Below are 15,497 nucleotides of genomic sequence, written 5' to 3'. Positions count from 1 at the left end.
GGCCATGCCCTGAGCTGGCTTCTGTGACGTTAAAGCCAGAACAGATCATAACTGCCTGCTTTAAATTTTTTTTTTTCAACGTTTTTTATTTATTTTTGGGACAGAGAGAGACAGAGCATGAACGGGGGAGGGGCAGAGAGAGAGGAGACACAGAATCGGAAACAGGCTCCAGGCTCCGAGCCATCAGCCCAGAGCCTGACGCGGGGCTCGAACTCACGGACCGCGAGATCGTGACCTGGTTGAAGTCGGACACTTAACCGACTGCGCCACCCAGGCGCCCCATAACTGCCTGCTTTAAAGCCACCCTCTTCACAGTGATCACTCCAGGTGTAAACTCGGACATGCGGCCCTCTTAGTCTGGGACACTGCTAAAGATGTCTAATTTTGTAATAAATATAAAACATGCCAAAGAAAGAAGTTTCAAGAAAATTCAAGGCAGACACTGGGCCATCAGACCAATTGGTCTTAATGAAGAAAATTATTACAGTCACTCCACCTGCTCCTATTAACCAGCAGCCGTAACTAGACTTCATCTGCCAAGTGAAACCAAGGCATCTCAGCTTAGCGTTGCATTTTTGACAAAGTGTAGCTAAAACAAATGTGACAGTTAGTTTTAGGAGTCACCTTGGCTAGGCTGGGATACCATTATTTAATTAAGTGCTAGTGTGGGTGTTTCTGTGAAGATACTGCGTAGCTCTGGTTAACACCTAAAACAGTGGCTCTAAAATAAAGGGTTCCCTTAATAATATGGCGGGGGGGAGGCTGCTCCAATCAGCTGACAGCCTTAAGAAATCTAAAGTTTCCAGAAGAAAGAGTTCTGCCTCAGGACTGTAGCATTAACTCCTTCCTGAGTTAAGTCAGCCCTACATTATTTCAGACTTGTCAGCCCCATAGTCATGTGAATCTATTTGTTAAAATAAGTCTCTTGGGGCACCTGGGTAGCTCAGTCAGTTGAGTGTCCAACTCTTGATTTTGGCTCAGATTATGATCTCACAGTTGTGGGATCAAGCCCTGTGTCGGGGTCTATGATGAGCGTGGAGCCTGCTTGGGACACACACACACACACACACACACACACACTCTCTCTCTCTCTCTCTCTCTCCCTCTCTCTGCCTCTGCCCCTCCCCCACACTCTCTCTCTGAAAAAAAAAATATTAAAAAACTAAAATCTTTATATATATAATCTCTTAATAATATTAGCAAAATGAAAATAGCAAAAACTAGTATTTACACTGTAACTTAAAATCTTAAGAAATAAAGTGTTTTATTTCCTTATAAAAACTTACCAAGAGTCATTTGAACAGTGCCTGCCTTCTTCCTAAGCCAAGTAACATGTGATATGCAGTATCTTCTATGCACTGGCAAACTGCCACACAACTTTTCTAAATTCAGATCAACTTTCAACATTCTATGCTTTGTGTTTTCAATGTCATGAAATACCATCTGTGTGAGTCCCTTTAATGTGAAGCATTTTGCGGACATCACCTCCACTGGGACACCTTCATCCTGTTCATCATACCATTCTTCTCATTTATGCTGACAAGTGTATCTTTGCTAAGTCCTTTTGGCTGTGTGCCTCTGTCAGCTTATTTCTTCTAGAATTCTGCAGAGGTTCTACCCAAATATCGCTTCTACCATTATCTGTAATTATTTCTTCACTGCCCTTCCATCCTTGTTGGCCAATTCCTTTTCACGGATCTGTTTCTGTAAACTGTCATGTGGGCTTATCACTGGAGACAAGGAGGCAACACAATCACACGCTTTGTTGTCTGTGCACGAACTCAGACCAGTCACTGACATTTTGAAATGCCATGAACAGACACTGATGATGATGTTCATCTGTTACTAGCGTCCTGTGGACTGAGGAGCCAGGAGCAATTCCTACTGCAAGCAGTTACTCAAAGTTAATATACCACGGTAATGGGCTGGTATTTTTTAACTGAACTTTAGTAACTGGAATTTGTGCATACCAGGATGTGTAAAAAGAGGGGTGCCTAGATTTCATATAGTTTCTAATGTCATGGAGAAATTATTATATCATTAGCAACTGCTGATACAAGAACAAAGATAAACAGTTACAGTCTCCATGTGAGCTGGATCTTGACTATTTGAAAATGCATAGAAAAAGACTGGAAAGAAATGTTAAGTCTATAATATTTATGAGCACCTATCATTTGCCAAGAACTGTTCTAATCTCTGGGGACAGGAGTAGACAAAAATTCATGCTTTCCAGAAGCTTCCAGTCTAGAAGAGGAAGGGTGAGAAGGACAAACAGTAACAAGATAAAGCAGAATATACAGCATGTCAGAGGTGAGATTATAATGTTTCTGGAGAAAAACAAAGCAGAGAAGGGAGACTGGAAGTGATGAGAATAGGTTACATTATTCAAGACAACAGACAGTAAAGGCTTCACTAAAAAATGACACCTGGGTGAAGAGTTAAAGGTTAGGGAGTGAGGCCAGTATCTGGGAGAAAGAATCAAGCAGAATAAACAGAACCTGCAGAGCACTCAAGCAAGCACAAACTGAGGAAGCTATGGTCAGTGGGGGTGCAGAGAACAGAGGTGATGCCAGAGAAGAAAGTGGACTGGGCATGGGACTGGTTAGCGATACCATAAGCTGGCTTATATTGTATCAGGACCTCTACTGAAACCAGGTAGTGTTTTCATTACAGATCTACTTTGAAGGTAGAACCACAGAATCTGTTGATGGAATAGATTTGGGAAGAGAAGGAGTCAAGATGACTCCAGGGATTTTGATACGAGCAAGAATGGCATGACCAGTAATTGAAATGAGGAAGGCTTGTGAGCAGGTCAGGCTTGAGGGGAAGACCAGGAACTTAGTTTGGCATGTTAACTTAAAAAAAATTTTTTTAAATTTTTTTTTCTAATTTTTGAGAGTGAGAGAGAGAGACAGTGTGAGCAGGGAAGGAGTAGAAAGAGAGAGAGACACACAGAATCTGAAGCAGGCTCCAGGCTTTGAGCTGTCAGCACAGACTGCGACATGGGGCTGGAACCCATGAACCGTGAGATCATGACCTGAGCCCAAGTTGGACGCTTAACCGACTGAGGCACTCAGGTGCCCCTCGTCTTGTATCCTTTACTGGTAGTCACCCCAAATATAAGCCTTCTCACCCACGCATCACGATTATAAACTTACAAAGTATAAATTAACTGTAGAAAATCTACAAAGAAAGAATATAAAGAAGAAAACTAAAAATCATCCATTCACATGCTTTCAAACTTCAGGGGACTCCTTTTTAATCAGGTTTTCCCCCTGCTTATACACATGTATTTTGGTAAAAACCAAAGCAAAACCACACTGTAGCTCTATACCCTTTCTGTCTCACACATTATATGGTAGTCTTCAGAAATGTGTTCTTTATGTGCTGCTATTACATCATATGCCTGTGCTGCAAAGTACTTATTCTTCTAATTTTAAGCCATTTTAATGGTTTCCATGTTTACTATTACAAACAGCCCTTTACCTGAATCTTTGAATAACTCTATTGATTAGAACAATTTTCTAGAAATGGAACAGCCTTTGTTAAAATTAGTGAATATTGTGAGGTTACTAAAACGCTGCCTTCTAGGAAAGCTATACCAACTTAACTCATCAGTCATGTACGGGGACCCCATTTACCACAAACTGAACTAGTTACTGTCAGTTTAAACTTTTCTACCAATGCTTATATGAAAATATAATCTCATTCCATTTGGGATCCATTGCTTACTAGTGATAATCTTATTTTTACACTGACATCTTTTGTAAACTGGCAGCTTACATCCTTCCTTGCCCTTCTGGGATATCAGTAACTTTCCTATGGTTTTACCTGGAAGGCACTTCTATGTGGTCCTCCGTCTACTATACATGTTGCAAATAACGTTCTGTCATTTGTCTGTTCATTTTTATGATGGTGGTTTGACTTACCAAAGTTAAAATACTGATGTAAATGACTCAATCTTTTCCTTTATATATTTTTTCTAAGAAAAGAAATCTTTTCCCAAAAATAGTTAAGAAAATGGTCATCAAGATTTCCTTCTAATAGTTTTTGTTTTTACATATTTCTCTTTGCAACATTTATTATTCGGCACTCAGAGGTATTGTGCTAACAGCTTATATACCAGCTCATTTAATCTGTATGATCACCCTGTTAGATCTTTTATTTTTCTCATTTCATGAATAATGAAACTGAGGTCAGAGAAGCTAAACCACAGGTACTAAGTGCAGAACACAGACTTAAAACTGAAGCAATCTGAAGCCATATTCCTTGCACTGTACTTACACACGCATTAAGCTATCCAATTTGAGCTACTTTGATGTAGGTGCTGTCACATCCATATTCCTGACACAATAACCAATCATTGAAGTTCCAGTAAAGCTCAATAAGGTCAAGTTCAATATTTATCTAAGTTGCATAAGTCTTTGTCTAAGCCCCTGAATCAATCCAAATACCTTTTATTTTACATATTTTTAGAATAACACTGTTAGTGTCTCTAGGTCAAAGTGCAGCATACTGCTTGGCTTCAGAGTATACATCCAGTTGATTTTACTCTGCAGAACCAGACTAAAACACATTTTAGTAGCTGGTCCACATGACAATAGATTATAGAGGAACTTCCCCAAGAATCTGCTGTAAGGATAAATTTATGTTGCATATTTATCAATGCTTTCTCTCATTTTTCTTTTGATCTATGCTAATCTAAAACTGGTGCTTAAAGGCCCACTTGCCAGATTTCTTTTTTTTTTTTTAAAGATTTTTTTTAAGTTTACTTATTAGAGAGAGAGAGAGAGAGAGAGAGGGAGGGAGGGAGGGAGGGAGGGAGAGAGAAAGCGAGCACAAGCAGGGGAGGGGCAGAGAGAAAGGGAGAGAATCCCAAGCAGGCTCCACACTGTCAGTGGAGAGCCCAACATGGGGCTCAAGCTCACAAACTGTGAGATCATGACCTGGGCCGAAATCAACAGTCTAACTGAACCCCCCAGGTGCCACCACATGCCAGGTTCCTGATAACACTCCTCTTCTCAATGAGGACTGAAAACTTCTTGCTTCAACCTTTATTTAAGACGCCATTTTACTTATGTTATTATTGTAAGCATTCTCAAATTCTTTTTGAAAATAGGCAAAGAATAAACAGTATTTATTACAAATAATGCTGCTCAAAGATGTAAATTCAGCAAATTATTAGGGCATAATTTTAAGTGTGTTACTCAGTTCACAGATCAGTACCATCTAAACTGGGAAGGAATCAGACACTATACCTGTGTACTATACTGTGAAGTGGGACTAGAATATAACATTATACTTTAACCTCTCATTTATAAGCTTTTCTGATAAATATCACATTAAAATTTAATTAATGAATTGAGGGTCGGGGCACCCGGGGGTTTCAGACGGTTAAGCATCTGACTTCAGCTCAGATGATCTCACAGTTCATGGGTTCGAGCCCTGCGTTGGGCTCTGTGCTGACAGCTCAGAGCCTGGAGCCTGCTTCAGATTCTGTGTCTCCCTCTCTCTGCCCCTCCCCCACTCACGGTCTGTCTCTCAAAAATGAGTAAAAATTAAAAAAAAATTTTTTTAAACAATGTATTAAGGGTGAAGTGGTTGAGAACTCAGTTGAGACTAGAACACCAGCCTTGACAAAAGACTATACAGCCAACTAAATGTTGATGCTGCCTTCTTCCTCAGTATCAGAATCTGTCTCAAAAGAAGACAAGAATATTTATCCATTTTATTCTGTTGACAGGCAGGGCAATTAAAAGCTCACAAAATTAAACTCTTTATAAAGTGCTTTTACAAGTAAACCATTCAATGCCTTATGGACTTGGATTGCATTTCACTTTGACATTGATAATCCAGTTAAAAGTTTAGCTTTAGTGTCACAGACTAAGAGTCTAGAGTTTTCTCTTGTCCAACAAGAGAGCAGATGCAGAATTGAATACAAGAGAGGCTAATGTCCTAACCGGAGTTTTGTCTCTGTACTGATTGAGCTCTCAAGATCTTACACATGTGGTGAATGTGAAGAAAATAATCAAGTAGTAATCACTAACTTGTGTAAAGGGTCTGGGGGTGGGGGGCAAGTGGAATTTGTGATCAAAGTACAACAGTACACTGACATCAGATGGAAAGTAATTGCCTGTAGGTGATAGAACAAATTACTTGTGATCCCATTACAATAGCTTGCTAGCTAACCTCAGGTGCCATGGGGGGTGGCTTTCCGCCCTAAACTTTTTCCTAACCCATTTATGTAAGCAGAACCTATTTCCCCACACTTTAGGTCTCCAGAACAAATAGTGATTATTTCCCTACATCCCATTTAAACTTCCAGAGTTAAACAAACTACTGAGGATTCCTGCCTTTGGTTCCTTGTGAACCACACAAAAACCATTCTTACCTTTACACCTTGAATGAGACCATTCATGAGGAATGTGTGTTGAGGAAATGTTTCATGTAGAACCTACAGAAAGCAAACATCAAGACAAATTCAAAAACAAATTAAAGGGAAAGGTTTTTGCCTCTGTTAATGTTAGGTTATGTAAAAAAGACGAACCCTGGAATAAAAACATTTGAAGTATCAGTGAAATATGGAAAATATCCTACAAATATGAAAATGTAATAAATAATGAGGCAGAAATCTAAATAAGGCAAGAACTTACATCCCAGTGCTCAGGTGCTTTTTTTACAAAACCTTCTGTGGCAAACATAAATTGTTAACTGGCTACATCTTTCACCACCAACAATTTTAAGCATCACACACTCACACACACACACACACACACACACACACACACACACAGCTGTTTTTCTGTACTTCTACCTAAAATTTCATTGCTATAAAACTAAATTTACAGTAGTCCTGGGAAGCTAAGAATAGTGAGGCACTTCTGGATGATTACAGCCAACGGAAAAAGGCTGACAGCAAACCCTAAAACAGTTGAAGAACAATAATATGTGAAAGTAGAAAAAAAAGATCTTTGAAAAAGTACGTTTTCCAGAAATCAGATCGGGGGATGGGGGGGAGGAGGTTAGATCTGGAGGAGGAGGAAAAACATCCATAGTTGAACAGGTTACAAAATAAGCTCCTGGTATCTTGCTCTCAAAGCTACTGACCTCCATATCTGTGCCCAATATGCCCAATATAAGAATCAAAAAGCATAGTTCTGACAGAAACCATCAAAACTCTACAGAAAACAGGCAACAACCTCTTTGACCTCAGCTGCAGCAATTTCTTGCTTGACACATCTCCAAAGGCAAGGAAATTAAAAGCAAAAATGAACTACTGGGACTTCATCAAGATAAAAAGTTCTGCACTGCAAAGGAAACAATCAACAAACTAAAAGGCAACCGACAGAATGGGAGAAGATTATTTGCAAATGACATATTGAATAAAGGGCTAGTATCCAAAATCTATAAAGAACTTACCAAACTCCACACCTGAAAAACAAATAATCCAGCGAAGAAATGAGTAGAAGACATGAATAGACACTTTTCCAAAGAAGACATCCAGATGGTCAACAGACATATGAAACGATGCTCAACGTCACTCCTCATCAGGGAAATACAAATCAAAGCCACACTGAGATACCAGCTCACACCAGTCAGAGTGGCTAAAATGAACAAATCAGGAGACTAGAGACGCTGGTGAGGAACCCTCTTGCACTGCTGGTGGGAGTGCTAACTGGTGCAGCTGCTCTGGAAAACAGTGTGGAGGTCCCTCAAAAAATTAAAAATAGAACTATCCTATGACCCAGCAAGAGCACTGCTAGGAATTTACCCAAGGGATACAGGAGTGCTGATACACATGGGCACATGTATCCTAATGTTTATAGCAGCACTTTCAACAATAGCCAAATGATGGAAAGAGCCTAAATGTCCATCAACTGATGAATGGATAAAGAAGATGTGATTTATATATAGAATGGAATACTACTTGGCAATGAGAAAGAATGAAAACATGCCATTTGCAGCAACATCAATGGAACTGGAGGGTATTATGTTAAGTGAAATAAGTCATAGAGAGAAAGACAGATACCATATGTTTTCACTCGTATGTGGATCTTGAGAAACTTAACAGAAGACCATGGGGGAGGGGAAGGGGAAAAAATAGTTACAAACAGAGAGGGAGGGAGGCAAACCACAAGAGACTCTTAAATACGGAGAACAAACTGCGGATTAATGAGGGGTGGGCAAGAAGGGAAAGTAGGTGATGGGCACTGAGGAAGGCACTTGTTGAGATGAAGACTGGGTGTTGTATGGAAGTGAATTTGACGATAAATTATATTAAAGAAACAAAGAAAGAAAATAAAAAAAAAAAAAGCATAGTTCACGGGTGCCTGGGGAGCTCAGTGGGTTAAGCCTCTGACTTTGGCTCAGGTCATGATCTCATGGTTCATGAGTTCTAGCCCCGCACTGACTGGGCTCTGTGCTGACATTGTGGAGCCTGCTTGGGATTCTCTCTCCCTTTCTCTGCCCCTTCCCTGCTTGCTTTCTCTCAAAATAAGTAAAATTTTTTAAAACGGGGAGGGCACCTGGGTGGCTCAGTCAGTTAAGCATCTGCTCTTGGTTTTGGCTCAGGTCATGACCTCACAGTTGGTGAGTTTGAGCCCCACATCAGGCTCTGTGCTATCAGGGGGAGCCTGCTTGGGATCCTCTGCCCTCCATCTCCACCCCTCCTTTGCTCGCTTGCTCTCAAATATAACATTTTAAAAAATAAAAATAAATTAAAAAAACACAGAAAACAAAGTTCTCTGGACTGAGACTTCTACACAGGGTACCTGCAGAACCGAATGGGTGAGATTAAACAAGACAGTGCCCGAGGCCTCTTAAAGGCTGCCAGGAGTAGCAGAAAGCCTTAAAATCAAATAATAAACCACTTCATCACAATAGAGGGATCTCTGAACCACATTGTCAAAAATCAAGAGCTCCTATAAGCAACGCCTGCATTCAATTCTGAGGAATAGGGCTTTCCATCCGGGTTGGGTAACGATACTCCAGCCACCAGAGGAATCTAGGCCACAGTGGCAAATTGGCAAAGCGATGTTTTTGTGATTTGTATTTGTGTTTTTCAAAGTGATGTAGTTGTCAATGTGTAAATTTCAGGAAATTTCACCATACTCCCTATGATTTTTCTAGCATGTCACAGGAAACCGAAGATTTCAAAACATGGGGCTTGAATTGGCACATCACCGATTAGCTGAGTAAGCAGACAGTGGCCACTGCGGTTGATGGAGCCTGTCTTCCAAATGTAATGTTTTTATCCCACTTGACGTTTACATTACCTGCCTAGCCCCAGATGACATTTGTTTCCACAATCTCTGATCTACCCCCTCATTTGTAAATATAAGCATATAAAACATTCAACAAAAATCTGAAAACCTCTGAAAGGCACAAAAAAGAACACAAATAAGAAAAGATAATCCACTTCACTGCTAAACAACCAAATTATGGTAGGAAACAGAAGAAAGTTTTAGAGTAAGTGCAAGTGTCCTCTAAGACATTCAAGAAAATGTTACATACATTAAAAACAATGTGCTGCACAGGGACCTGTGCAGACTAAGCAAAACAAGAAAAATCTTGAAGAACTGATTACAGGAGAAAGCACAGAAATCCAGGAAAAGGAAGAGCATCAGAATGGGTAAATATCAAGGTAAATATGGACTGTATAAAATATTACAATGTACTACAGTGCTTAAAAAATACAGAATGTAGTTGCAAAACAGTAACGCAAAAAGTAGAAGAGAAACACATCTCTCTTGAAAGGTGACAGAACAGGTAGACAAAAGACACCAGTGAATACATAAAAGATATCAAACGTAATGAACACATTTAACATACTTACCATATAGAGAACACTATTCTAGGGAATACTTGTCCTTTTCAGGCCATATGGAAAACTTATAAGACTTAGCCATATACTAGGATACAAAACAAGCGTCAGCAAATTTAAAAGAACTAAAATAATTCATAATATGTTCTCTGATAATACAACAATCTAGAAAAGTCCCCAAATGTTAGGAAATTAAGACAATACACTTCCAACAATCCATGAGTCAAAGAAGTCACAAGAAGTATTAGAAAAAAGAAGAAACTAAATGGTAATAAAGATACAACACATTAAACTCATGAGTATAAGCACGTCAATGCTTAGAGACCAATTTAAAGTTTTAAATACACTAAAACTGAAAAGCAACAAAAGGCTGAAATCAATGTTCTAAGCTTCCATGTAAAGAACCTAGAAACCTCTCTCAGCTCTGCCCTATCATACTCAGTGTGTGGCTGGCGTATTTTCAGAGAGAGAGGAAGGCCCTCCTAATGCATGATAGACCGGCCCCAAGTGGCCTCTCTCGGTTCCTGGGAGTGCAACAGTTTCTATCTGCACCTGGGGTGTTGTCAGCAGAATCCACCAACCTGCTCCTGTTGTTTTCCCCTTTCTAGCCAAGGCTACTTTTGATGTCATTTCCAAGACCTACAGCTATCTCACCCTTGACCTTTGGAAAGAGACTGTGTTCACCAAGTCTCCCTATCAGGAATTCACTGACCATCTTGTGAAGTCCCACACCAGAGTCTCTGTGCAGAGGACCCAGGCTCCAGCTGTGGCCACCACATATCGTTTTGTACAAAAAAATAAAGTGAATTAAAACTTGTTAAAAAAAATAAGTAAAATAAAATAAAATAATCTAGAAAAAGAACAGCAAATCCAACCCAAAGAAATAATGAAATAGGGTAATAAAAGAACAGAAATCAATGAAATGAAATCTAAACATTCAATAATGAAAATCAACAAAACCAAAAATAACTCCTTTGAAAAGATTCGAAATGATAATTCTTAAACTATTGGAACTACACCAAAATAAAAAGCTTTTGCACAGTGAAGGAAACCACAACTAATGACAAGATAATAAGGAATGTGAGAAGTAACTGCAAAAGACCTATCAGTAAGGGTATGTTAATACTCAAATTATTGAAAGAACTTACACAACTCAATACCAAAAAACAAAAAACAAAACAAAAACCCCAAATCCACAAATAATCCAATTAAAATGGGCAGAAAACCTGAAGAGACATTTTTTCCAGAGAAGACATAAAAATGGCCAATGGACACATGAACATCACTAATCGTTGGGAAACGCAAATCAAAAGCACAATGAGATACCATCTCAGACCTGTAAGATCCAAAAGCCAAGAAATAACAAGTGTTGGTAAGGATGTGGAGAAAAAGGAAACCTTCATGCACTACTGGTGGGATTGTAAATTCGTGGAGCCACTATGGAAAAGAGTATGGAGGATCCTCAAAAATTAAAAATAGAATTACAATATGAACCAGTAATTCCACTCCTGGGTATTTACCTAGAGAAAACAAAAACACTAATTCAAAAAGATATATGCACCCCTATGTTGACTGAAGCATTATTTATAATAGCTAAGACATGGAAGCAATTTAAGTTTCCATTAATATATGAATGGATAAAGAAGATGTGGTATATATATACACAATGTAACATTACTTTGCCAGTTATAAAATAAAGAAGTCCCAGGGATGTACAATATAGGGAACTTAGCAAGACTATAACTTTGTATGGTGACAGATGGTAACTATCATGGTGGGGAGCATTTTGCAATGTATAGAATTGTCAAATCACAATGTTGTACACCTGAAACTAATATGATATTATACTGTATTTCAATTAAAAATAAAAATAAAAAAAGTCACACACACACAGGGGAATATTACTCAGCCATTAAAAAAAGGAAGGAGGGGCGCCTGGGTGGCTAAGTCGGTTGAGTGCCCAACTTCGGCTCAAGTCATGATCTTACAGCTCGCGAGGTCAAGACCCCCCGTTGGGCTCTATGCCGAAAGATCAGAGCCTGGAGCCTGCTTCGAGTTCTGTGTCTCCCTCTCTCTCTGCCCCTCCCCCACTCACACTCTGTCTCTCAAATTCAACATTAAAAAAAAAAAAGAAAAAAAGGAAGGAAATTCTGCCTTTTGAGACAACATCAATGGACCCTGAGGGCATTGTGCTACGAGAAATAAGTGAAAGACAAATATCAATTGATGTCACTTTTATGTGGAAGCAAACAAAACAAACAAGTTTATAGATACAGAGAACAGACTGGTAGTTGCCAGAGGCAGGGGATGAAGGGTGAAATGGATGAAGCTTCCAGTTGTAAAATAAATTTATATCAAAACTGAGTGGGATTTATGCAAGGGTAGCCTAATATTCAAAAATCAATATAACTAACCACAATATCCAAATAAGGGGGAAAATCTAATTATTATCCGGTTATATGCAGAAAGTTCATTTGTTAAAATTTAACACCCATTCAGGGTAACAACTCTAAGCAAAATCAGAACAGAGGTGAACTTCCTTTCTCTGATAAAGACTATCTACAAAAACAAATCTACAGCAAATATCACATTTAATGGTAAATTTTAGATCACTTTCCACCAAAGAGCATCTAGGAGATAAGGACGTCCACTACTACGACTGCTTCTATTCAACACTGTACTGGATGTCACAGTAAGGCAATAAGAAAGAAAAAAAAAAAAAAGGACTGGAAGGAGTTAACTGTCACTATTCACAAAATATGTGAATATGTATATAAAAATCTATAGATAAACACTTAGGATTAATGAGTGAATTTAGCAAAATCACTAGACACAAGGTGAAAACAAAAACAAATTGTTTTATATACCAACATAATAGAAAATTAAACCTTTAAAACTATACCATTTATTTATTGTTTTTAAATTTATTTTAATGTTATTTATTTTTGAGACAGAGACAGAGCACAAGCAGGGAAGGGGCAGAGAGAGAGGGAGACACAGAATCCGAAGCAGGCTCCAGGCTCTGAGCTGTCAGCACAGAGCCTGATGTGGGCTCAAACTGACGAGCTGTGAGATCATGATCTGAGCTGAAGTGGGACACTCAACTGACTGAGCCAGCCAGGTGCCCCTAAAACTGTACCATTTATAAAAACCATCAAATACCTACGAATAAATCAGGTGAAAAATCTCTTCACTAAGAGAAAATATTACTCAAATTTTAAAGACTAGATATAAAGATGATATACCATGTAGAAGACTCAATATTATAAAGATCAGTTCTCCAATTAATCCAACCTCAATGTAATCAATCAAAATTCCCATCAAGTTACTGTGTGAATACTGAAGAGCTGATTATAAAATGTATATAGATATATAAAAGGCCTACAATAGCCAAGGCAATCTTGAGGAAGAAGAACCAAGCTATAGAAGTTACAAAAGATAGCAAGATATTGCTACAGAAATCAACACAGCCTGGTACTGACACAGGACAATAGAGTAAGATATATAAATAGAATATAAAACTCAGAAACAAATCCATATGTATTTAGTTGACTGGTTTATGACAAAGTTGACACAGTGGGGAGAGGGAGATTTTTTTCAATAAATGATGCTGGTTCAACTATGCATTATTCATATGGAATCAAAAGGAACCTATAAAAAGGACTTATTACAAAACACAGTGACTTATTTCTAGATGGATGGCAGATCTATGTGTGAAAAAGAAACCAATAAAACTTTGGGGAAGAAGGTTTCTTAAACAAGACTTTAAGAAAGCACTAACCTTAAGGGGAAAAATTAATAATCTGAACTGCATAAACTAAAGCCTGGCTAGCTGCAGGGTAAATCAGTAAAATTACTCTGGAAAACTTTTGGCAGTACATATATACTGAAGTTGAATGAAACCCTGCAATTTTACTCTTAAGTATATATTACAAGAAATGTGTATACACAATCATCAAAAGACTTTTACAAGAAATATCACGACAGCAATATATGTAAGAGGCAAAGACTGGAAACCCAAATGTTCATCAACCGAACAGATTTCAGTGATCTGATAATAGGATTCACAGGACTCAGGAGTGGTTATATTCACAGTGACAATTGCTCACTCCATTTATTTCTTCGCCTCTCAGTATTTGACACTATTGTTCACTATTTCTTTAACTGTTCTCTTTACTCAGCTGGATTTTCTTTTTACCTCTTTGTACTTTCTTCTTCTTCTTTTTTAAAGTTTATTTATTTATTTTGAGAGAGAGCGCGCGCACAAGGAGGGGAGGGGCAGACAGAGACAGAGAGGACATTTTAGCAAAAGGATGCAGCTCAGAACTGCACACTCACTGTTTTTGCCTAAAGTTCAGTAATTGAATGAATCAATGCTTCTCGGTTTGTTGTATGTGTTTGAATTCCAGAGCACTGAAATGTCTGTTTGACTGTTCTGTCCAATTTTATTAGAAGAGAATTTGCTGACCTCCTTATACCATCATGTCAAAAGTCTGACAGTAACTTTTGGAAGAAAAAAAGATAAAACCTGAACACTGCTTCAGAGACCTGTGTGACATTATTAACATAAAAGTGTGTGATAAAAGTCCCCAAACAAAAGGACAGAGGAGGCAACAACAAAACTTGAAGAAATAATGGCCAAAAAATTCCCAAGTTTGATTAAAAATATTAATTTATATACCCTATCAGCTAAATAAACCCCAAGTAAAAGTAACACAAAGAGATCCACACTTAGACACCTTAATGCACAAATTATTAAAAGACAAAGAGAAAAATCTCTAGGCAGAGAAAAGAAAAAAAATGAAAATGAATTCACCACATACAGTAGGGACTGATAAATTATTCTATAAAGGGACATATAGTACATAGGAAATATTTCAGGGTACATGGTCTGTGTTGCAACTCTGCCATTGCAGCACCAAAGCAGCCACATTCAATGGGCACTACTGAGGTCCAACAAATTTTTATTTATGGATACTTCTACCTGAATTTCATATCAATTTCATATCTTCTTTCAACTGTTTCCAAATGTTTACATTTTACATTTAAAAATGTAAAAATTGGGGCAGCTGGGTGGCTCCATCGATAAAACATCATCCAACTCTAGATTTCAGCTCAGGTCATCTTACAGTTGTGAGATGAGGCCCTATGTTGGGCTCTGCCCTGAGTCTGCTTAAGATTCTCCCTCTCCCCAGGGGCGCCTGGGTGGCTTAGTCGGTTGAGTGTCTGACTTCAGCTCAGGTCATGATCTCACGGTTCATGGGTTCAAGCCCCACGTCGGGCTCTGTGCTGACAGCTTGGAGCCTGGAGCCTGCTTCGGATTCTGTGTCTCCTTCTCTCTCTCTGCTCCTGCCCCACTCATGCTGTCTCTCTCTCTCTCTCTCTCTCTCTCAAAAATAAACATTAAAAAAAAAATTAGATTCTCCCTCTCCTGTTCCCTGCTCATGCTCACTCTCGCTCTCAAAAAAAAAAAAAAAAAAAAGAAGTAAAAACCATTCTTAGCACACAGATCACATAAAAACAGGCAGTAAGCCAGGTTAGGCCTGTAAGCCATACTTTACAGACCCTGACGGAAGGGAAACAACAATACTTAGGAAGAGCTGACTTTCCATCAGATAAAATGGATGCCAGAAGGCAACGTAATGATATAAGGGCTAAAAAACCTATGAAAAAA

At 38.6% G+C, this 15,497-nt stretch overlaps 1 protein-coding gene, 1 long non-coding RNA gene and 1 other non-coding gene across 4 annotated transcripts in view; 2 read left to right on the top strand and 1 right to left on the bottom strand.

Annotated features, from left to right (window-relative positions):
* The window catches only part of SLC71A2 (solute carrier family 71 member 2), a 76,043-nt gene that overhangs the window by 24,777 nt on the left and 35,769 nt on the right, over positions 1-15,497 (bottom strand). Inside the window, 1 exon segment of the mRNA XM_086684748.1 lies at positions 6,392-6,454. Coding sequence (XP_086540874.1) covers positions 6,392-6,454 — 63 coding nt within the window.
* The window catches only part of LOC147574633 (uncharacterized), a 111,583-nt gene that overhangs the window by 68,975 nt on the left and 27,111 nt on the right, over positions 1-15,497 (top strand). The gene's annotated exons all lie outside the window — the stretch shown is intronic.
* On the top strand, positions 10,236-10,364 carry LOC112868766 (small nucleolar RNA SNORA64/SNORA10 family). The gene has a single exon (XR_003224359.1). It is a non-coding gene; the product is annotated as a small nucleolar RNA SNORA64/SNORA10 family (small nucleolar RNA).

Source organism: Puma concolor, chromosome D4, assembly GCF_028749965.1.
Source record: "Puma concolor isolate L17-30 chromosome D4, mPumCon1.1.hap2, whole genome shotgun sequence".
Taxonomy (NCBI): domain Eukaryota; kingdom Metazoa; phylum Chordata; class Mammalia; order Carnivora; family Felidae; genus Puma; species Puma concolor.
Note: the sequence above shows the minus strand (reverse complement) of the source record. Positions and strands in the feature narration are given on the sequence as shown.